This window comes from Alligator mississippiensis, chromosome 10 (genome assembly GCF_030867095.1).
Source record: "Alligator mississippiensis isolate rAllMis1 chromosome 10, rAllMis1, whole genome shotgun sequence".
NCBI classification, from domain to species: domain Eukaryota; kingdom Metazoa; phylum Chordata; order Crocodylia; family Alligatoridae; genus Alligator; species Alligator mississippiensis.
Window position 1 is genome coordinate 15997761 of NC_081833.1, and position 23169 is coordinate 16020929.

The following is a 23169-nucleotide window of genomic DNA, read 5'->3' on the forward strand; positions in this document are numbered from 1 at the left end:
AGTTTATCTTGCTGCCTGCTGCTCTGTCACATGTTGTCTAGCTAGGAATCCCTACAGTTTTGACATGCACACCTCTTCTTGGGGCTGAGAGTAAAACTTGCACTCTTAAAACCCTCTTTCTCTTGCTGTATTGCCAGCAAAATCGTGTCGTTGGTGCAATGCAGCTGTACTCGGTTGACAGAAAAGTCTCTCAACCTATTGAAGGCCATGCAGCAGCCTTTGCAGAATTCAAAATAGAAGGAAATGTCAAGCCTTCCACGCTCTTCTGCTTTGCTGTGAGGAGTCCTGCAGGAGGCAAGGTAAGTCTGCACCACTTACTGACCATCTCTTGCCTAATGTAAAATGGCTGCAGTTGTTTTTGGTCCCTTCTTTGAAAATGACCATCTGGTAAATTGCCAGTAGACTTTGTGTTTTTTTTTTTTTTTTTTTTTGCCTGTAGACTACTTCAGACGTTAGTGTAACCCAGCTGAACTAGTCCCCCTTTGGCTTTCATATAGTTTAAAGAACTGAAGAAGGCAGTAGATTACTTATATTTAAAGGCATAAGAGCCATGCTGAAACATTAAAGGAAACATCTTGTGCCTTGTATTGCCTCTTGATGCTGCATTTTGTTAGTTGTACAGATATACTTCTTAATTGCAGCTTCCTGTACTGTGATCCTGAAGAGGTGAGTGTGGGACCACCTTGTTCAAGCAGTTTTCTAAAACTTAAAATAGTACAGGGGTTGCTCTGTCCCTACTCACAGTACAGAAACTGTTCAACTACTTCACTATGGGCCAGCTTGCTGACTAGTCTTGTATATTAAAGCCTGAATTTCAGCTTCTGGGCTGAAGGCTTGTTACAGACCCTTTAAGTTGTTGGTAACTAAATGGAACTGAAATAGTCCTAAGCCAGTATTGGCCTCAAAGTGCTGATTTCTACTCAGTACTCCTACCATAAAGGTGGAAGAATCTCTTCATAGAACCTGTTTACAAAGCCAGGTGCTTCCTCCTTTCTAGAGGGCTGGAAGTTCTCCAGACTCTCTTAACCCTCTTGCCCTGGCTCTAGTGATTTGTGGATAATAAATATTAGTTTGAAATCTTAAAGGGTAAGTGGCTCCAGAGATGTTAAGCTGCTAATGGCTTTGGTCTACAAGTGGCTTGGATTGCATTTCTATCTACCTAATACTATTTCTCAGGCAGAATCAACCTGAAATCTATTCTGGTGCTTCTTTCTTCCCAGCTACATATAATTGAAGTGGGTCAGCCTGCTGCTGGAAACCAGCCCTTTGTTAAGAAAGCTGTTGATGTATTTTTCCCTCCTGAGGCACAGACAGATTTTCCTGTGGCAATGCAGGTAAATGTCACTGAAGCCAAGCCCTTGGCCTGTCAATTAATCTTGGCTTACTGTAAGCACTCCACCTTTATATTGGAGGTGTCACACTAAGTCTGGGGCACAACTGCCTCATCTCTACTATAAGGTGCAGTCTGGGGGGGGGTGTTTATATAACTTTTTTATGGAATGCAATCTAATATTGACCTGAGTTGCTCTTAGACTTGCAGCATTTCTGCTACATTGTAGGATTCGCATCTGAACAGTTGTTAGCACTTGAACAGAGCCAGGAGTTGGGATTTCAAATGCCACTTTGGCTATAGCAGTTGTGCTCAGGCCTTGTTTTAAAGTTGTGGCTTTTTTTGTCCACACCCTCCCCAAGAGGCAAGGAGGGGAACAAGACTGCAGTTGTCACCTATTCTCTCAATAGAGTTACATGAGTAACTTGAATTCCTTTAAAGTCCATTCCATAAAGTGGAACATGCCTAGCACAAACTACTTCAAAGCAACCGCTCTTGGGCTAGGGGAAGGCTAAACCAGACCATCAGTAGATGTGGAAGGAACTACCATATGGAAGACTAAATGAGTGAAAGGGGATGCTGGAGAACATTGGCTGTATACACTAGCTGAAGCCTACACAAGCAGTAGTTGCTATGAATTCCTGTGTCTTCTCCTATGGCTGCTGTCTGTGTTTTTTGTAGTAAGGCAAACTCCATGGGTAGAAGCCATTTTAAGGATATGGCAAGTAGGTACAACAAAAGCAGATGGAGGGGAAGTCCTTAATGAGCTTATGAACAGTATGATAGACAGTGCTCACAGCAGAAGGTAGCTAATGAGAAGGATTCTACCAGGGGAGGGGGAAGAAGAAGATAATATCATGCTGAGAAGCCAAATACCTGTGGTCTTAACATCACCTCTACTAACTAGGTTGCACTGTTGGTGAGCAGAAAGTTCTGTTCTCTTTGTAAACTGCCTTCATCCTTTGGGGAAAAGGTAGCATTTAAACTGCATGCCAGAATTTGCACTTCAGCTTCTGGGATATTGAGTTGTACAATATCCAGCACTGTTGCCTATATAACTAATCGTGGTTGAGGGTTGGGGTGTCTTGTTTGGATTTTTTTCCTAACTGGAAAAAACAGGATATGCAAAGCAATAGTTTCTCCAGGACTGGAACATGGCAGCTGACCTGTGCAACATCAAGGCTTTAACTTTTTAGAATTGGCTGGCCAAATAAATAGAAACGCTTCATAGAGAAGAATCCTGGGGTTGTAGCACTACTTTTTTGTCTCAACTGCTCCTATATCAGGAGCCTCTTTTCAAAATATCCTAGCTTAGTCATACCAAGACTCTCTTTCCCTACAGCTTTACATGAGCCTGGGGGAGATGAGTAGCTAGTACAAGATCATGTGGCTTTGTAGCTCTTGAGTTAGTTGCTTGTAGCTTCCCAACCCCCTTCTGGGCTGAGTTCATAGTTGCTGACTTTCCCATCCAGTTAAGATATTGGGCAGTATCATTTTAAATGAGCAATCAGAATGGTAAAATATTTTTTTTTCTTCTTTTTGACAGATTGGAGCCAAGCATGGAGTTATATACCTAATCACAAAATATGGGTACATACATATGTATGACTTGGAATCTGGAGTGTGCATTTACATGAACCGTATTAGTGCTGACACTATCTTTGTCACTGCTCCTCATGAGCCTACCTCTGGCATCATTGGTGTGAACAAGAAAGGACAGGTAGTCCTGCAATCTACTCTTAAATCTTGAATGGTATCAAGTGCCCTAGCTAAAAAAATTACCACTACAGTAGCCTATTTAGAAGTTTTGTTAGCTTAATCCAGTGGTTCCCAACCTTGGGTTGTGACCTGAATGAGGGTCACAGAGGCAATGCTGGCAGCACCTTACACAAAAGATGAGCCATGCAGTGTGTTGGGAGCTCCCCCACTCCCAGGCCACTGCTGCAACTGCATTCTGCTCCCAGCAGTAGGTCATGGCAAAAAAAGGTTGGGGAACCACTGGCTTAATCAAACCTTGACTAAAATTGCACAAGAAGAAATCATTGTAATGCTTTGATTAGCCTGTTTGGGAAGGGCAGTTATGAGCACAGTCTTGAAAAGGCAGGGGGGTGCAGTGGTGATTCATTGGTTCCTTTTAACTTTTTTGTAGTTCTAAAATGGCCGTAAGTAGCATGTGGTGCCTAAAACTCTCTTAAAATAAAATTTGGAACCCATGGCAAGTAAACACCGGGGGTAAGCAGTTTGTCTGCTTGTAGACTATATCTTGTGATGGTTGAAGTGGTTGAATCCATTTTGCCATCAGATGCTAAGTTAGCAAGGGAGCAAACTCTGCCTTCAGCTGTCTTGACCTAGAGACAGATGTTACTAAGCATCTTGCGTGTGGATTAAATTCTATCTGACCACATTAGCTAAATGTAGTACATAATTGGAATAGAGGGCTTTGATGTTGGTGTAACATGGTGACATATACCTGCTTCCAACATGACTGCTGTACCAAGTAACAGTTCCTGGAATAAAATGTGGAAAGTTTTTTTCCTAGGATATGGAGGTAAAGCAGGTCTTTATCTAGCTTCTAGTGTCCCATCAGACTTAATGGCATGGCCTTATAAGACCAGAAAAAAGATCTCAAGTTGAGACATGAGGCCTGTAAACTGTAGTAATACTAAACTCCTTGAAAGGAACTGTTTTTTGTCCAGTACCAGCTCTTGCCTAGCACTGAAGGCATGAAGAACTAGTATAGTACTTGGAGAAAGCAGTAGACCTAACTAAATCTAGTGTATTCAGCAGTCCAAAAGCTATGCAAGGATTATGTGGGCAGGAGAAAAGAAATGGCTTAATCATGCTAGAGACAGTTTTGGTGCTGTTGACTTTGAATGCTCATTTGCTCTAAGGTTCTCATTTTTAAATATTAGGTTAGTGCTAAGGACTGTTGCTTGCGTCTTTCAGGTGCTTTCAGTTTGTGTGGAAGAAGACAACATTGTGAATTATGCTACAAATGTTCTCCAGAATCCAGACCTGGGTCTGCGTATGGCAATCCGCAGTAACCTGGCTGGGGCAGAGGAACTGTTTGCCAGGAAGTTCAATACACTTTTTGCACAAGGAAGCTATTCAGAAGCTGCTAAAGTAGCAGCATCTGCACCAAAGGTGAGTGGTGTTAGGATTGGAGCTTTGGAGTTAAGGTGATCCGAACATCTTCTTGCCAGCATAAGCTTCTTGGATCACATTAAATCTCTAGACACATCTAATTTTCATTTATAAATGAAACTACTACCAATTAAGATCCTTGACTTGCAGTACAGAGTAAATTGATAAAGGTTGAATAACTCTTCTAGAAACACTTGATGTGGATTCTGCAAACTTACTGAAGTTAGCCCAGGCCGGGCCTAGGATAGAAATATCAGCAAAATGCATCTTTGGATCAAGAACCTCCTAAAAAGTGTCAGTGCCAACTGTCTGAACTGGCTAGTTTGTGTGGCTCTCCATCCAAGTGCAGGAGGAATTGAGGCTGTCTGGGTGAATGTAAGATCACTGTCTTGCATCTGCTAGTCTCTCATCTCTTCCTCAGGGCATCCTGCGTACCAGTGACACTATCAGGAAGTTTCAGAGTGTGCCAGCGCAACCAGGGCAGGCCTCTCCTTTACTGCAGTACTTTGGGATCTTGCTTGATCAGGGGCAGCTCAATAAGTTTGAGTCTTTAGAACTCTGCCGTCCTGTCCTGCAACAAGGCCGGAAGCAGTTGCTGGAGAAGTGGCTGAAGGAAGATAAGGTATGCAAATGTCTCTTGCTCGCTGCTTTTGCCATGAGTTTGGTAATTTATTAGTGCATGTTGATATCTGAGGGTGAGTAATCTCCACTATCACTTTAGTTTTGGTCTGACCATATGATAAACTTGTTCTTAGCTGGAGTGTTCGGAGGAGCTTGGAGACTTGGTGAAGGCTGCTGACCCCACCCTTGCACTCAGCGTTTACCTTCGTGCTAATGTGCCAAACAAAGTCATTCAGTGCTTTGCAGAAACTGGCCAATTCCAGAAGATAGTTCTTTATGCCAAAAAGGTAAATACAAGGTGGTGTAACAGCCCTAAATACAGGAGTCCAGCAGTATAACTTGTATCTTCACAGGGTAACTTCAGGGAGATAAGGCAGGGATTTAACTATTCAATCATATTTAAAACTGATAAGTGGCTAAAATTGAGCAAGCTGGATTTGCAGTTCAGTAAAGACCTGGTAATCCTGCCCATCCTTCAAAGGGGCAAATCTCAAGTTTTGTCTTCTACAGGAAATGTAGATGTTCAGGGCATGGGGGGGGGGGGGGCACACTTTTTAATTGGAGGAGCTTTGAGAGCTGCTGTAATTAAAGTGCACCTAGTGTCTCAAACTGGTGTCCCTGTGCTGAAAAATGGCTGTGGGAGCACTTTAAAGCTCATTGAACAAGCTTTAGTTAAAGGGCCCCTGCCACCTTTTTAGCACACCGATGCTAATACACGAGATGCTGGAGCATGGTAGTTAGTGCCCTGGCAAGTCTGCTCTGATGTGCTATAATTGCAGCATGTTGGAGCAACCTTGCTGCATGTGTATTGGTGCCCTCGGATCTTGATGTCAGAGAAACTCTGCATTGGGTGCCATTGATCTAAAAATATACATCTCCTCCCTAATGGGACTCATCTCGTGTAATCCTGGACAAAGTAACTTTGCCTGTGCCCTGTCCTTCCTGCCTTAAACTCTAGGTGGGGAAGGTGTGTTTTTTTTTGTTTTTTTTTTTTTTCTTAAATGCTTTGCATAGACTTTATGAAGTAGTCTAGTTCTGACTCTTGGTAAGCTATTCTGCCCTGTGCTCCACTTGCTCTTTTGGTATGTAGACTTGATATATTATCCCAGGATGGGAGGAAAAAGAATCATGTACTTCTTTTATGCAGCTGCTGTCAATTAATATCTAGGCTCTCAGTGGGTGACATTGATTAGAAACTTCTAGGGCGCTACCTGAACTGACATGAGGATCTGAACTTTGTTTTCTACCCAATGTTTCAGGTTGGCTATACACCAGACTGGGTCTTCTTGTTGAGAAGTGTAATGAGAGTCAGTCCAGAACAGGGTCTGCAGTTTGCTCAGATGCTGGTGCAGGATGAAGAGCCGCTAGCCAACATTAACCAGGTAAAAATAAAGCAAAAAAAACCTAATCCAGCTGTGCCATCACTCTACACTTAAAATCATAGAAACTAAGGGCTGGAAGGGACCTCAAATGAATGAGGGGATGCAGGGACCTAGGAATCAAAAAAGATTCCTGCCCAGACTAAAGGGGGCTGAACTACTGCCAAGATCAAATGATCCCTGCAAGGTCTGTCCAGTCTCTTGAAGACTTACAAGCTTGGGGGCTGTACCACCTCCTTGGGAAATCTGTTCCAGATTCTGGTCACCCTTACTATTTAAAAAAAAAAAAAAAAAAAAAAACCAACAGAAAAACAAAACAACCCCCCCCCCCCCCAAAAACCAAAACCAAACAAACAAAAAAAAAAAACTTCCTTGCATCCAACCTGAAGCCATCCTCTAGCAGTTTATGGCCATTGCTCCTTGTCCTCCCCCAGAGTGCCCTAGTGAACAGTTCTTGGTGTGTGGGTTTTGTGTTTCAATGTATGGTGCCCAGAACTAGACGCAGTACTCCAGCTAGGGGTTTTGCCAATGCTAAGTAGAGAGAAATTGCTTAACCCTGCTCTCAACACATTGGCTAATGCATCCTAGTATGTAGTTGGCTCTGAGTAGTAGTGCACTGGCAGCTTGGGATCATCCTGTGATCAACCATAAACCTGAGGTCCCTTTCAACCACTGGGCAGGGCATCTTTCCCCCTAATCTATATTCATGTCACTGGCTACTTCTCCCCAGATAAAGCACTGCACTTATCCTTATTGAACTGCATCCAGTTCTGCTCTGTCTACTTTTCCAGCTTGTCCAGGTCCACTCAGATCCACATGCTATCCCCTAGCATGACTGCTTTTCCCCATAACTTGGTATCATTCACAAACCTGGCCATCATGCTTTCCTTGGCTAAATCCATTGATAAAGATGTTGAACAACATGAGGCCAAGAACTAAATCCTATGGGACACCACTGGCCACCTCCCATCAAGACAATACAGACATTCTCTGGGTTGACCCCTTAGCCAGTTCCCAACCCACCTGACCATAGACTCTGCCAGCCCACAATCCCCTAGTCTTGTATTTTAAAAAAAGGAAAAAAAACATTATGGAAGACCATATTGAAGACTTTTTTTTTTTAAATTTTTGTTGCATTGTTTTTGTTTGCTTTTTTTTTTTTTAAATCGAAGTTTGACATCAACTGTCTCTCCCACATCTAAAGTGTTTTGTCCTCTCACAGGAGGAGATGAGGTTGGTCAGACATGACCCTCCCACAAAAGTGTTGGCTGTCCCTTGGCATCATGCCTTCTGCCAACTTCACAGATGGGTTTTCTTAAACCTTTTTTTTTCTCTAAACTTTTACCTGGTATTGAGGTCAAACTGACCAGCCTATAGTTTCCCAGATTCTCCTTCCTCCCCTTCTTAAAGAGTGGCACCACATTAGCCACCTTTCAGGGCCTTTTCTAAGTACCACGAGTCTTCAAATGGCTTTTGCCAACAGTCCCACAATGACTCCAGCCAATGCCCTTGGTGCTCTTGGGTGTAGTCGATCCAGTCCTGCTGACTTGAAGACCATTCAGCTGCTCTTAAGTGCTCCCTTTCCAATTTGCCACTGACTGTTGGCTGGCAACTGCCCCTCCCCATCCCCCAATCCATCTAGTATCAGACCAGGCAGGCAACCACCATTTGCATGTAGGAACCTTGTACTCCAAAATTAGGTGACTGACTACCTTCATCTCTTCTGGCTTTGTAGATTGTAGATGTATTCATGGAGAACAGTCTGATACAGCAGTGCACTTCCTTTCTGCTGGATGCACTGAAAAACAACCGCCCTGCTGAAGGGCATCTCCAGACCCGTCTACTGGAAATGAACCTAATTCATGCACCCCAGGTAAGGCCTGAAGTTAAGCTTTTGTCCATTGTTGCTTTTTTAGCCTATTTTAAAGCAAGCTTGAACTCCTGAATGATCCCCCAAAGCTACAGAACACTAGCCTCAGGGTATGGCAGGCTAGTGTTCAGGGATACTTTTTAGGCTTGAGGTAAAAGTTGACCAAGAATACAAAGCTTCCTGCAGGAATATGGTGAAGTAGCAAGCCTCAAATGTCTAACCATGGTTCTTCCCTGTGTTCCAGAACATGGTGCTCTACTAGCCATTTTCAGGTGTTTCTCAACAAGTTTTTTTGGTCTTAGGTTGCAGATGCCATTCTTGGGAACCAAATGTTTACACACTATGATCGTGCTCACATTGCCCAGTTATGTGAAAAAGCAGGCTTGCTGCAGAGAGCCCTGGAACACTACACTGACCTCTATGATATCAAACGTGCTGTTGTTCACACACACCTTTTGAACCCTGAGGTAAGAATAGTACCTGAATCTACCTAGGTTAAAGTTACTAGCTTGTCTCAAAGCAACTGGGGGCTTCCCTTCTAAAACAGAAATAATCCTTCATTTACAAGAATATGGGGTGGGACTCCTTAGATTAATTCAAATAACCTCTTCTGTCATGGGTCTTTTGGGTGGGGGGGTTCTTGTCCAGTAGAAACTGGGCCACCTGTCTATGACCTACACTTGAGAAGGATGGAGGAGAACACAGTTCCTTCAACTCTGTTGCCTATAGCCTTTTTAGTGCTGAAAATTTTAGCTTTTGACTGTCCTGAAATATATATATATGCACCAATTAAAACCCAGTTTTGGGGTTAAACAATACAGCAGATACCTCTTTGAAGTTAAAAGAAAAAGATTGTATATAAATTGCAGAAGTGTTGCAGTAAGCAGGTGGAAGAACTTTTTTGGTCTCTGCTTTCTGGTAAGGAACTTCCATGTCTTTCTCAGTGGCTTGTGAACTTCTTTGGCTCCCTGTCAGTTGAGGACTCTGTAGAGTGTCTGCGTGCAATGCTGTCTGCCAACATCAGGCAAAATTTGCAGCTGTGCGTGCAAGTGGCTTCTAAATACCATGAGCAGCTTGGCACCCAGTCTCTTGTGGAGCTCTTCGAATCTTTCAAAAGTTATGAAGGTATGATGCTTGGTGGTTTGTGTGTGTGTGGTTTTTTTGTTTGTTTTTTTTTTTTTTTTGGGGGGGGTGGGCGGGTGTGTATGTGTGTTTGAGCAAAAAAACCCCAAAAAACCTCTTCTAGAAAGCTGCTGGTAGACTTGTTCCAGGCTTTGGGTAACCTCCTAGGTACTACTCCCTTGAGCATATCATTTAGTTGCTGTATAGCTTCTACTAGATATGTAGGTGTCCTGGAGGCTAGCAGCTATACAGATAGCCTAGCCTCTGGGCAGCCTTTCATGGAAATATATACAGTAACCACAGTGACAACTTTTTGCTCTCCAAAAACTTTTTTAAAAATACCCTGCCTAACTGGATTTAGAAGCTTGCCCTACTGATGGTGCATTTCCAAGGGTGGGTTTTTTTTTTTTTAGGATTATTTTGAAAACTGCTCTGCAAAGTTGTGATCATTCACTGAAGTGTTCATAAATTTGAAAGTTACCTATTTTTTTTTTTCCCCCCCCCCCTCCCCCCCAATAGGACTATTCTACTTCCTGGGGTCAATTGTGAACTTCAGCCAGGATCCTGATGTCCACTTCAAATATATCCAAGCAGCTTGCAAGACTGGCCAGATCAAGGAAGTGGAAAGGATCTGTCGTGAAAGTAATTGCTATAACCCTGAACGAGTGAAAAACTTTCTGAAGGTAACATCTGTCTAGAATTATTCAATAAAAATAGTACTAATACTAAAAGTATAGTGTCTGATATCTGAACTAGCTTTGGTGATGGCACAGCTGATCTTTAGTTGCCAACTGTTCCTTCAGGGAGTGCTGAATTGCCTCATGCATTCTAGTTGGCAGTGAGGCTCTAAATACCTTGGTAGTATTGCTAGGAACAGGTGGAATTTAATTGTACTGAATGCAGTCATAGCAAGGGAGGGTTGGAAGGGGCCTCCGGAGGTCATTTAGTCCAACCCCTTGCTCAAAGCATGGCCATCCAACTAGATCATCCCAGCCAAGGCTCTGTCCAGCTGGGTCTTTTAAACTTCCAGGGATAGAGATTCTGCAATCTGCCTCTGGGTAATGTGTTCCAATGTTTTTACTACCTTCCTAGCTGGGAAGCATTTTTTCATTTTAACAAACGGCCCTTGCTGCCCCTCGAGACCATTGTTCCTTGTTCTCAGTGGTGACAGATGCCAGAACAGTTTTGTGTGTGTAAAGAAAAAAAATAAATAAACAAACTTATAAAATTCTCTGAAGTATTTCTACCCCCACCTCAATTACTAAGTCAAGTACAGAGATCCTTCTTAGTTGCATCTAGGAATAATTGGGCTACATTTAAGATAAGACTCTTGCATATTGCTGGGACTGCATGCAAGCGTTTCCTGAACTGATCAAATCTTGAATCGGTTAGATGCCGATTTCTACCAAAATGGCTATTGGCCCCTTCTATGGGGACAAAACACAAACCATTGTGGCACCCAAATCCTTGGATGCGTTCTGCAGTAGGCTTAGCAAGGCTGTTGGAGAGATGTGTAATAGCTTGTTTTTGAAGGAGACTACTCCTGCGAGCAACTCCTGGCAAAAGCAGGCTTGTTACGAAGTTCACCTAGCTTAGCCCAGATGCCTAACTCAATGAACTCTTTAGATTAAAAAGAGATTAATATCTTAGATGCTTGACTGTCCTTCTTTCATACCTCAAATCAAAGAATTACTGGTTGGTTTAGAGTCCAAGTCAAAATGCAACTCACCTGGCTGTCTAGGAATTGGGGCTGGGCTTGTGGGAAGATCTCCAAAATAGATACCAGATTGCACTTCTGTTTTCACTTAAGGGCTGCTATTCAGTGACCATCACTGGGCTAGCTATTAAAATTGAGGGCTTTATGATAACCACCTTGTCTGTACAATTTACATAATGAGCCTTTTTGTTTTGTTTCTCCAACCTCTTGTCCTTCTGTTGGTGAAATACAGGAGGCCAAGCTTACAGACCAGCTTCCTCTGATCATTGTGTGTGACCGATTTGACTTTGTTCACGATCTGGTTCTCTACTTATACCGCAACAACCTACAGAAGTACATAGAGATCTATGTTCAGAAGGTAAAAAAAAAAACAAAAAAACCCAAACAACTTTATGGAGGTCTGGCTCCTGAAGCTAATCCTATATCGGGAATGCCACAGATATAAAATAATTTCTACCCAAGGCTGTCCATAGGGTGGGCAAATTAGGGTCTGGGGCAGTCACCCCATGCTTTGGGGGGGCCCGTGGAGCTGGGTGGAGCAGCACAGTGACTCTGCGCTGCTGCCAGCCTTGCATCTGGCTGTTTGGCATCCCTTCCCTCCCCTACTGCAGAAGCCTGATGCAAGGAAGCCAGCAGTAGATGACTTGTCCCAGGCCCTACACCCTGCTTAAGTCATCTGTTCCCACCCCTTTAAAAGAATAGGATAAGAATGAAATGGCAAATCTTTTAGACCAAACTTACTACTTCCTGAATGTCCTTTTTAAACCTAAGAGTACAGTACTTGTAGATGAGAGCACATGCTACTAATCTATTTCTGGCACAGACATTCTCTGAGCCATGCTGGTGTGTGGTTCCACAACTTCCAGTAGCAGACTGACTTGCAGTCAAATCTAAATTCTTTATCTCCTGGTTGTATAGCTACTAAGTCTTGAACTAATCTTAGTAATGGCTTCTAGGTGAATCCAAGCCGTATACCAGCAGTTGTTGGAGGGCTGCTTGATGTGGATTGTTCTGAGGATGTTATTAAGAACTTGATTATGGTGGTTAGAGGCCAGTTTTCAACAGATGAGTTGGTGGCTGAAGTGGAAAAAAGAAATAGGTAAGTCTGGAGAACATAAAGGTACTTGATACTGATAAATGGCTTTTACAGTTGTTTACAAGCATTACTTCAGAGTTGCTCAAAAACAAAAAGAATAACTGCTGTGCCCCCTTGGCCTGCTTCACTGGATCAGGGAAGGGGGTACTTGGATGTAGAAAAGAACTTTTTTCCATTGTTTAAATGGACAGGGAAGCTTAATTTTTCCCCAAGATTCCAAGCTGTTTTTAGGGCTCTTCCTGTATAGTTTCCTGAAACTGGGACGAGGGGTACGCTTGCGGGTATTTAACTGAAGTGTGGGAGATCCTTCAGTCACGAACAGTGGATTACAAATTTTGAAAAAATGGAACCAAGCCAATTCCCGAGTACTGCCCTTAGTTGGTTAGCTGTAGTCTCATGTCACTAACAAATACCTTAGTTCACAGAACTCATTCCTGTTGACCACTAACAGGATCTGAACACTACCTCCTATCTTTTTTGTTTTTTACTAAAAAAAAAAACAAACAAAACCAAAAACATTCTCCCTAATTCAGTGCTAATTGGTGACCAAGATCTTCCTCATTACTGCTTAAATACATCTTACTCATGCATACTTCTCTCTTTGGACCTGTGAAGCTTTTGCCTCTTCCTTTTGCTCTTCTAGTTTTCCTTCTTGGAAAAGCTGTGAAACATGCATGCACCTTCTAGTAAATCTTAAGGGCCACTTTAGACAGTTACTTCATAGATTGGGTAGAGATACTCCTATAAGAATATCTTGAAGACACAAGATGGATGGTTCTCCACTGAACAGAGTCCAGGAGTAAACCTACTGTTGACAGACTCAAGTTGTCATGCTTGGGTTGTAGAAAGTATATGCAGCATGCTTCTATCTTTTTCCCTTCTATTTCTCCAAAGGCTCAAATTGCTGCTGCCGTGGCTTGAATCTAGAATTCACGAAGGCTGTGAAGAACCTGCCACCCACAATGCTCTGGCCAAAATCTACATTGACAGTAATAACAACCCAGAGCGGTTCCTCCGTGAGAATCCTTACTATGACAGCCGTGTTGTAGGCAAATACTGTGAAAAAAGGGACCCGCACTTGGCCTGTGTCGCTTATGAGAGGGGCCAGTGTGATCTTGAACTTATTAAGGTTAGCCAAATTCTTCTGCAGTTTTTGGTGTGTTTTTTTTTTTTGTTTTTGCTTTTAAATACGAAAGTGAGTGTCTTTAAGTTTTTTTTTCAGACAACCAGATTGGACTAGATCCCTACTCCATACTGATACTGGCACGTTGCTTGCTTTGGTGCCATGAGAGCTATCTGTTGTTCACTATGCAGTGACTACTAGTGTAAATCGCTGTACCTGCAATAATGATGAAACGGTTATGCAGCACAGGCACAATGCAAAACTCCTCCTCTGAAAAGCTGGCTGACTACTCCCTTTTTGGCTTTTAGAAAGTTTTTGGATCAGATGGGAGCTGATAGTAGCTGGGCCTGACTATTCCAGGCTTCCTCTGGGTGTGGGTTGTAAATATTTCAAGTGAACAGAGGTGCTCTATGTAAAGAGGGCTCCCATCTCTTCCAATAGCTTAACTTTCTGTCTCCAAACTGACTAGTCTGAGCATGGGAGATCTTAACCACTTTCCCAGAGCACAGACCTTTAAGTACTGTGTGCACATAGAGCAGAGGGAAGGGTGATGGACTGCTGGTACTAGAATAACCTGGGTTTTAGTCTGACAATACTTGCTAAAGCTTTTATCTTGGTACTCATATCAAATAATGAAAGGAAAATTGATCTCAAACCTCCCCTTCATATGCATTTAATGTGAATCGATATTGTTGGCAGAAGTGTCAAGTGGCCTCTAACTGTGTAGCTAGGCTTAGCTCAATATTAAGTTGATGAGTTCTAATTACTTATGCAGTCATAGAACAGTGTGTACTGCTGTTAATTCATGGGATCATTTTGGAGTGTTACAAATTTTTCTATCCTACCGTGATCTTTAAAAAATCATTCTGTAGCAGTGAAGTAGAGCAAAAATAGGCGAGTTCCTACACTTGGAAACTAAGTCCACATGAAACTTCTATAGGTAGAGACATCTCAGTGGTATGTACTGCTGTCTACCATAAACTGGATGTCTGACACTAACCGTAAATAGAATCAAGAAAGTCCCAGAAGCTCTGCAGAAGTTCTAGTCCTAGCAAGCTTTACAGAGCAGGTAGATACAAACCCCAGCTTGGAATCTATTGCTTGAGTTCCAGCTAGAACAAAACTCTTGGCCATAACTTTTTACAAAAAATTTGAGTTGATGACTAGAGTTGAATGAAAAGTTTAATTTACTCTTTCCACTGAACAGGCACAACTTTCAGTGTTTAATGTCTCTTGTGGTCTAGGTTTGTAATGAGAACTCCTTGTTCAAGAGCGAGGCCCGCTACCTTGTACGTAGGAAGGATCCAGAACTTTGGGCAAACGTTCTTGAAGAAAACAATCCATTCAGGCGACAGCTCATTGATCAGGTATGGTAGAACAACTAGCTGGCAACATAAGTCCAGTCTTGAGTACTGGACTTCAGAAACCCTCTTGCATTTACAACTGACCCATGTTAAGCAGGTAGTGTTTGCACTCATCTAAAGGAGTCCTCTATGGTTAGCCATTGCTGTTAGAGCTACAGATTAAAATATGCACTCTTCCTTAAGCTTCTGCTGTTTGCACTCCAACCTCTGGTGCATTGAGCCTACCTTAGAGTACTGAGAGGCTAGACTAGTCTCCTTTCTAGAAGCAAAGGAAATGGTTCTCCTGACTGTCAAGCAATACAGAAATAGCAGTGCTTTAGAACTTCCTAATTTGGGAGGATGCTTATTCTGTTTTACTGCTTGGGCTGGTAACTTAATGAGTTGGAATTGGACTAGACTAAGCCTTTCAACTCTATTCTTCCAAACCAGGTTGTTCAGACAGCTTTGTCAGAGACGCAGGATCCAGAAGAGGTTTCTGTTACGGTGAAAGCCTTCATGACTGCAGATCTTCCCAACGAATTAATTGAACTGCTGGAAAAGATAGTATTGGACAACTCTGTGTTCAGTGAGCATAGGTAGGGGGCATCCACATACCACCTCTTTCCTGTTCGTTTGAGAAACTTGGTAAGGAAAGAACTACTTAGTGGTTCAGCTCTGTTCATGTAGTGCTAGCAGAAGAACAACCTGACTCCTAGATGCATAAAAGTGGCTTGGCAACTTCAGTAGCATCAAGATGTCCAGCAAAAATGACCATCAAAGTAATGTTTCTTGACTGAGTAAAAGTGAAGCAACTTGAAAATAACAGAGCTTTTGCTGTACATCTTTATCTGGCACCTCCCAGGAATGGGGGATGCCAGTTAATCAAATATTCTGGTTAATCAAATGTGCACTGTCTAGTGCACTCCCTGGCATCAGTGTGCCAGGGGAGAGGGAGGGGAACCCTACATGCAGGCTGCTTTGCCCTGTGCTGTGGGCTGAAGTGGCAAAAACTCTGCTTGTGGTGGCAGCAGACCTAGAAGTGCCACTTCTGGGTTTCGCTTTTGTTGCATCCCTAGGATGCTGGCTAATAGTTAACTAGCACTCTATTAGCCAGAAAACACAGCTTTTGCTGTACTAATATTAAAGTTGGCTTAGCTTTTAATTTATTTGATTACTTGCTTGTAGTAGGCACTTGGCAAAACCTATGTTGCCAAGTGCCTTTCGGGGTGTAGAAAGGCAGGAGTCTGCTTTTGGAGTTTTGCCTGATTAATGGGTCAGATAATGCTACCTAGTATTCTAAATGCTTTGCCTGTGGCTCTTAAAGGAACCTGCAGAATCTACTGATCCTGACTGCCATTAAGGCTGATCGCACTCGTGTGATGGAATACATCAATCGGTTGGATAACTATGATGCCCCAGACATTGCAAACATAGCTATCAGCAATGAGCTATATGAAGAAGCCTTTGCCATCTTTCGGAAATTTGATGTTAACACATCTGCAATACAAGTGAGATGCTGTTACTGGTGACTTATTTACCATGGGTGAAATAGGGCAGAAGGGTGAATAACTAAAGTATACCAAACAGTTTCCCCTCAAAGAACCCAAAGGTTGGGGGTGGTGTTTGTTTAATCCAGAATATTAATAGTTAATATATGGCTTAATTGCTTCATTTCTTCTTGGTGGAGAAGCTGTCTCCCAAAACAACATGTAGGGCATGGGGAAAAGGAACTTTTTTTTCTTGTTTGCTTGCACTAGAGTCTCGGTGTAACCCTTCTCTTCAGAATGACTTCTTAAGGAGCACTCCCTCTTTTTCCCTCCTACCTTAGGTACTGATAGAGCATATAGGCAACCTTGACCGTGCTTATGAATTTGCTGAGAGGTGTAATGAGCCAGCTGTCTGGAGTCAACTAGCCAGAGCACAGCTTCAGAAGGACTTGGTGAAGGAAGCCATTGACTCTTACATAAAGGCTGATGATCCCTCTGCTTACATGGAAGTGGTTCAGGCAGCTAATAGAAATAGTAAGCCAAGGACTCTTGAAATCTGTAGTTAAGTGGGCCTGCCACACATGAGAATGCAGCTCATATCTAAGCAGTTCGAATTCTTGGAAGGGGAAGCACTTTTAAAAAGGACTAATAGTATTCTCACTTGAGCCCACCCACTAGAGGATTTTCACTGGTTTTGGTCATTGCTATCCAGGAGACACTAGTATTTAGCACAATCTACTGAATTGCTTTCTTTGACTTGAGTTCTTTGGAGCTGCAGACTGCAGCTTATTCTTACTGCATTGTTCTTTCCCTTTTAAAGAACGCTAATTAAGAGGGGGGCTTATAAATATCCTAATAAGGCTGCTTAGTGATTCTGCATATCCACTCTGGTAGAACAGCTTGCTCTACATGGTTTGTCCTCTAGAGAATGGATTTGGGGGGGGGGGAATTGCATGGAAATGAATTTGGGATAGGAGGCTTAACTTCTCTTATCTTTTTAAGACAACTGGGAGGATCTGGTTAAATTCTTGCAAATGGCCAGGAAAAAGGCCCGAGAGTCCTACGTGGAAACTGAACTCATTTTTGCCTTGGCAAAAACCAACCGCCTGTCAGAGCTGGAGGAGTTCATTAGTGGTCCTAACAACGCCCATATACAACAGGTATGTTCTGCTCAAATACTCTTAAGTCTACAGGCCATCAACATCTCAAGGTTGTTGGAACTTTATTTTTTTTTTTCTCTCCTTCTCCATTATCTAATGCAAATACCTTGGGTTTACTTGTCTTTTTAGGTTGGTGATCGCTGCTACGATGAAAGAATGTATGAAGCAGCCAAGCTGCTCTACAACAATGTATCTAACTTTGGTCGTTTGGCATCTACCTTGGTGCACCTTGGAGAGTACCAGGCAGCAGTAGACAGTGGCCGCAAAGCCAACAGTACCAGGACATGGAAGGAGGTAAGCTGTCATGCTTTCATCTCGAACTCAAACCTGTCTTAGCCAACACTGGTGCTTCTGAGTATCCAGTGATGTGCTCTTTCCAGTCTAGAGCTAGATACTCCTATGAGTGCCATTTGGAATAATACTCCTGAAAGTCTAGGCTGTTCTCTATTTAAAAAAAAAAAAAAAAAAGTGCTTGCCTGTTGGCAAACCTTGCTTGTAGTTGTTTGTAATTGCATAACACTAACAACTTGAATAGACTTCACAGAATTACCTGCAAGAAGTGGCCAGCCCTGAAACTGCTTATTGCTGTTTTAAAGAATTGCACACTACAGACTTCTTAACTAGGCAAAAATCAAGTTCTTACTTTGACTTCTGCTTGAGGGTGGCAATCCAAGATGCTGGAAAAAAAAACAGATCAAGGAGATGTCATCTTTCATCGTTTAGTGTAGAAACTCTAGCCTTTCAGTTTTTTTTTTCCACTTAATCGAAAGGCTGATCACTAACTGGATGTCCAAATTCTGACTAGTGTCCAAACTCTTCATTGTAGGTGTGCTTTGCCTGTGTGGATGGAAAAGAATTCCGGTTGGCACAGATATGTGGCTTGCATATAGTAATCCATGCTGATGAACTTGAAGAGCTGATTAGCTACTATCAGGTGAGTTTCTTGATTGTAAGAAAACTAGCCATAAACCAGAAGTGGTCAGAACTGAGGACTAGTTTTTGCTAGATCTCCAAGTAACAAGCTTCTGTTCTGTCAACTTAATGGAACTTGTGTAAACATTTTAAATGTAACCCCAAAGTTGTGGAAAGAGCAGGAAAATGGTACTTGGAGCAGATGACAGATGGGGAAACTCCCCCCCCCCCCCCCCCAGGCATGTACATGTGCACACCCCCCTTCCCTTGTGAGTTGTCATGTAACTTTTTTTTAATCAGCCTTCAGTGAAATAGAGAAGGAGTGGCCCTGAGCCCTACTTTGCTAAAATCCAGATGCTCTTCTATGGTAGCGTAACTTCAGCTATGCTATGGGGGTTAAATCTTGCCCTTTTTTCTATATGTCTGCAAGTAACATCCCCTTTCATTGCAGGATCGTGGCTATTTTGAAGAGCTAATTGCTCTCTTGGAAGCTGCTTTGGGCCTTGAGCGTGCTCACATGGGAATGTTCACAGAATTGGCCATCTTGTACTCCAAATTCAAGCCTCAGAAGATGAGGGAACATCTAGAGCTCTTCTGGTCTAGAGTTAACATTCCAAAGGTAGATCTCTGCATAATCAAGTGCCTAGTGAGTGACTGCTTGACATGTCCCCTCCTTAACATCTTCTGTCCTGTCCCAGGTGCTCAGAGCTGCTGAACAGGCTCACCTCTGGGCAGAACTAGTCTTCCTATATGACAAGTATGAAGAGTATGACAATGCAATAATCACCATGATGAACCATCCCACTAATGCTTGGAAAGAAGGACAGTTCAAAGATATAATTGCCAAGGTAAATAGCAGCTAGCTTGTGGGATCCTGCTAAAGTAGGTGCTCAGTTGATCACAAGCTTCAAATCCATGAAGGGTCATGTAATGATGTATAGAACTTCCAAAGGAAAAGGAACGATCTTTGAACTCCTCCCTGTTCCTGCCTATCTAGGTAGCCAATGTGGAGCTATATTACAAAGCCCTGCAGTTCTATTTGGACTACAAACCTCTGCTGATCAATGATCTTCTGCTGGTGTTATCTCCACGGCTGGACCACACCAGGACAGTTAGCTTCTTTGCAAAGGTGAGCTAATGGCTGTGGATATTGGAAACTAAGCTTTTTTTTTGGGACCTTCCCAGTGTGGCTTTTTCCAGGCACTGGCCTGAGAAGCTAGGTCTGGGCTGCATACAAGGCTAGGAGTCTAGATAGTACTTGAATAGCATGAAGTAGAGCTAGTTGCATCTCCCAGATGGTGTAGTAATGGAAAGGTTAGAATTGTTTCAAAGCTTTGAAACACTTTTTCTGGTAAGATTTTTTTTTTTCTTTCCTGCCACCAGTTTCTCTGAACTGTTTTCAAGCTGCTGGCTATTGCCCTATAGTTTTGACAGCAGTGGCTGCTGCTGCTGCCTTTGGGGAGCTGATCAGATGCGCACACTGCTCAGTAACTGACCCTAGCATTTGATGCATGCCTTCTTTTTGCTTTATTCCAGGTAAATCAGCTGCCTCTAGTGAAGCCTTACTTGCGCTCAGTCCAGAACCACAACAACAAAGGAGTCAATGAGGCTCTAAACAACCTTCTGACAGAAGAGGAGGACTACCAGGTGAGCCTTTCCACATAGGGTTCTGTGGGAATTACAGGATGATTAGTGCCTCTGTCTACAAAGCGGGAGCTGCACTAGTTCTCCTACCTCCCTATTTTTGCTTATTTCCCATAACATCCCTGCAGGCTGCTGTGAGCTCCATGTTTTGTGCCCTGCATAGCCAATTTTTGTTGCTTTCCAACACTTAAAGCTCACTTCCAGAAATGGAACAGCTTTCCAGTTTTGAAAGGGATCAAAGGGGGGGAGGAAGGAGGTCCTAAATAGAGACACTTTGTTAAAGCTACCTGCATAATTGTGTAAGCCTTGTAGAACTGACTTGAGCTTTTGCTCCAAAGCCAGTTTTGAAAAACTGAGCAAGAGGTGCTAGGAAGAATATTGCTATAGCTTCTGTAACTTAGTTGACATTGCCTTAGCCATGAAGCAATTCAGGCTTGTGTACTCTTCTGGGGGGGCTCTGCTTTTTCTAGAAGCATTCAGAGGCTTGCTTGATGTTTTGCAACTAATATTTCTTTTTCTGAAACAGGGTTTGAGAGCTTCTATTGATGCTTATGACAACTTTGATAACATCACACTAGCTCAGCGTCTGGAGAAGCATGAACTGATCGAATTCAGGCGTATTGCAGCTTACTTGTACAAGGGAAACAATCGCTGGAAACAAAGTGTGGAACTCTGCAAGAAGGATCGTCTCTACAAGGTTTGTTCCTTTAGAGGAGCAAAGTTGTAGCCATGTAAATTGGAATATTGTCAGTCTTGAAACTGGTGCAAGCTTTGGCGCTTTAAATCTGGGCTTTTTGAACACCTAGTATTAAGCAATGCCTTGACATTTTTTTTCACAAATAAGTGTTTTGGAATATGGGTGACATTCTTGCTCTAAGACTCTATATATTTTTATAGAGCTGTGACTTTGCCACTGTCTCATGAGGTTGGAGCCCTGCCTGTAGTTTGAAGTACTTTTCCCCTTTAACTTAAGACTTGAGGTTAAAATTCAGCCAGAATGGCCCAGGTATGTACTTGTCCTGTATCTAGAGGGATAGTAGTAACAGTGCATATACAAGGAAGTTGATGGCTTAAGTACATACTAGAAGAGTGGAGTGGTATGGTCTGGGAACTAGACTGAGATTGTCAACTGCTTCCTTCTAAATGAGTCAGCACTGTCTTGCCATGAATCCTTGTGACCTAGCTAAGCATTTTGAGGTCTAGGTGGAATATGGCTATTAAGAAGGTCAATAAGTTTAAAAAAAACAAACACCCTACTATTTTTTCCATTTGAGCAGTACCAGGGAATGCAAAATGTCAAATTGACAGACCTTTTTTCTGAGGAAGCAAGTCAAGATTGAGACTTTGACACCTGTCTAATGATGGGTTGCTGGCTATTATTCCCCTGAAGGCCAGATAACTATGTACCTTGTGGTCAAACTGAAGATGGCACAAACTTCTGTAAACCCCAGGCTCACTTCAGGTGCTGCAAAAGGATGAACATAGTGTAGCCTAAGAGTAGAGTGAGTTGTTTGTTTTTTTTGAATACAAAAGGTTGGAAGGGGAAGAGCTGGGATATGCAAGCAGAGAACCCATTGAAACAAAAGAACACATTCTGATCCAGGTAATGGATAAGAAGCCATGGTTCCTATATTTAAACAATACTTAACACAATCCTGTCTGTGTAGAGGATATAATATTTCTGCAGTTGCCACTCAAACTGGCTTTAAAACACTGCTGCACAAGAACAGCAATTCTGAGGTTGGTCTTGGAATAATCCAGGGAAGGTAAGTGTGTTAGATCTACTTCATAGATATTAGGGTCGGAAGGGACCTCAACAGATCATCGAGTCCGACCCCCTGCATAGGCAGGAAAGAGTGCTGGGTCTAGATGACCCCAGCTAGATGCCTATCTAACCTCCTCTTGAAGACCCCCAGGGTAGGGGAGAGCACCACCTCCCTTGGGAGCCCGTTCCAGACCTTGGCCACTCGAACTGTGAAGAAGTTCTTCCTAATGTCCAGTCTAAATCTGCTCTCCGCTAGCTTGTGGCCATTATTTCTTGTAACCCCCGGGGGCGCCTTGGTGAATAAAACCTCACCAATTCCCTTCTGTGCCCCCGTGATGAACTTATAGGCAGCCACAAGGTCGCCTCTCAACCTTCTCTTGCGGAGGCTGAAAAGGTCCAGTTTCTCTAGTCTCTCCTCGTAGGGCTTGGTCTGCAGGCCCTTAACCATACGAGTGGCCCTTCTCTGGACCCTCTCCAGGTTATCCGCATCCCTCTTGAATTGCGGCGCCCAGAATTGCACGCAGTACTCCAACTGCGGTCTGACCAGCTCCCGATAGAGGGGAAATATCACCTTAATGAAGTATTTTATCTCTTGACAGATTGACACATCCTAGATAGCAATTGTTAACAGGAAGGCCACTTGAACAAACCAAATGTGACTTTGAATGTGCATACTGAGGTGCTAATCCCACATTACATAAGGATTATGTATAATTCTAGGTTAAAAAACAACTTGACACCAATGGATTCTGTGTGGGTAGGCACAGCTGAAACCAGCTGTTCAGTAAGTTGTACTAGCTGCTTTAAGGCTTTCTGTGCAAGAGCTCTAGCCACCTGATACATGCCAGTAGCAAGACCTACAAGTTGGGGCTTTTAAAGTTCCCTTTGCTATTAGCCTGCCTTGATTTGTCTAAAGCACCCCTTTGTATTTGTGGTGGTCAGCTTTCTGGAGGGGGGGGAACCAAAAAAAAACTGGCTTGCTTGGAACATGGGTTGGAAACAACTTGGTAAGACTCATTAAACACTGTGTCTCTTGTAGGATGCTATGCAGTATGCTGCAGAGTCTAAAGATGCAGAGCTGGCAGAGAAACTGCTCCAGTGGTTCCTGGAAGAAGGCAAGCAAGAATGTTTTGCAGCTTGTCTCTTCACATGCTATGACTTGCTGCATCCAGATGTAGTCCTTGAGTTGGCCTGGAGGCATAACATCATGGACTTTGCAATGCCTTATTTCATCCAGGTGATGAGGGAATACCTTACCAAAGTGAGTATTTGATTTTCTTGGAAAGCTCAGTTCTTTACCCTAATCTGTGTTGCTGGATAAGCCATGGACATTACATTTATACTGAATTCTTCTCAAACACTAGTTATGAGGGGGAGGTTCTCTCTTGCTTGATCTGAACAGCAAGAGTGAAATCAGATGCACTTGTAACTTGGCTTACAGTTTTTAATTAGACAG

The 23169-nt window shown here is 42.9% G+C and overlaps 1 protein-coding gene across 4 annotated transcripts in view; it reads left to right on the forward strand.

Annotated features, from left to right (window-relative positions):
• CLTCL1 (clathrin heavy chain like 1) overlaps positions 1–23169 on the forward strand; it is a 43756-nt gene that overhangs the window by 14346 nt on the left and 6241 nt on the right. For all 4 annotated transcript variants that reach the window (XM_059713487.1, XM_059713488.1, XM_019499151.2 and 1 more), the window contains exons 4-30: positions 138–299; positions 1221–1334; positions 2877–3050; positions 4277–4474; positions 4896–5096; positions 5230–5382; positions 6355–6477; positions 8210–8347; positions 8647–8811; positions 9289–9469; positions 9986–10149; positions 11416–11541; positions 12140–12282; positions 13174–13408; positions 14647–14769; positions 15196–15341; positions 16070–16253; positions 16574–16766; positions 17235–17392; positions 17522–17686; positions 18219–18326; positions 18756–18923; positions 19003–19152; positions 19302–19433; positions 19841–19951; positions 20475–20645; positions 22753–22974. In XM_059713487.1, the coding sequence (XP_059569470.1) occupies positions 138–299; positions 1221–1334; positions 2877–3050; positions 4277–4474; positions 4896–5096; positions 5230–5382; positions 6355–6477; positions 8210–8347; positions 8647–8811; positions 9289–9469; positions 9986–10149; positions 11416–11541; positions 12140–12282; positions 13174–13408; positions 14647–14769; positions 15196–15341; positions 16070–16253; positions 16574–16766; positions 17235–17392; positions 17522–17686; positions 18219–18326; positions 18756–18923; positions 19003–19152; positions 19302–19433; positions 19841–19951; positions 20475–20645; positions 22753–22974 (4308 nt within the window). The remainder of the gene's footprint in view (positions 1–137; positions 300–1220; positions 1335–2876; positions 3051–4276; positions 4475–4895; positions 5097–5229; positions 5383–6354; positions 6478–8209; positions 8348–8646; positions 8812–9288; positions 9470–9985; positions 10150–11415; positions 11542–12139; positions 12283–13173; positions 13409–14646; positions 14770–15195; positions 15342–16069; positions 16254–16573; positions 16767–17234; positions 17393–17521; positions 17687–18218; positions 18327–18755; positions 18924–19002; positions 19153–19301; positions 19434–19840; positions 19952–20474; positions 20646–22752; positions 22975–23169) is intronic.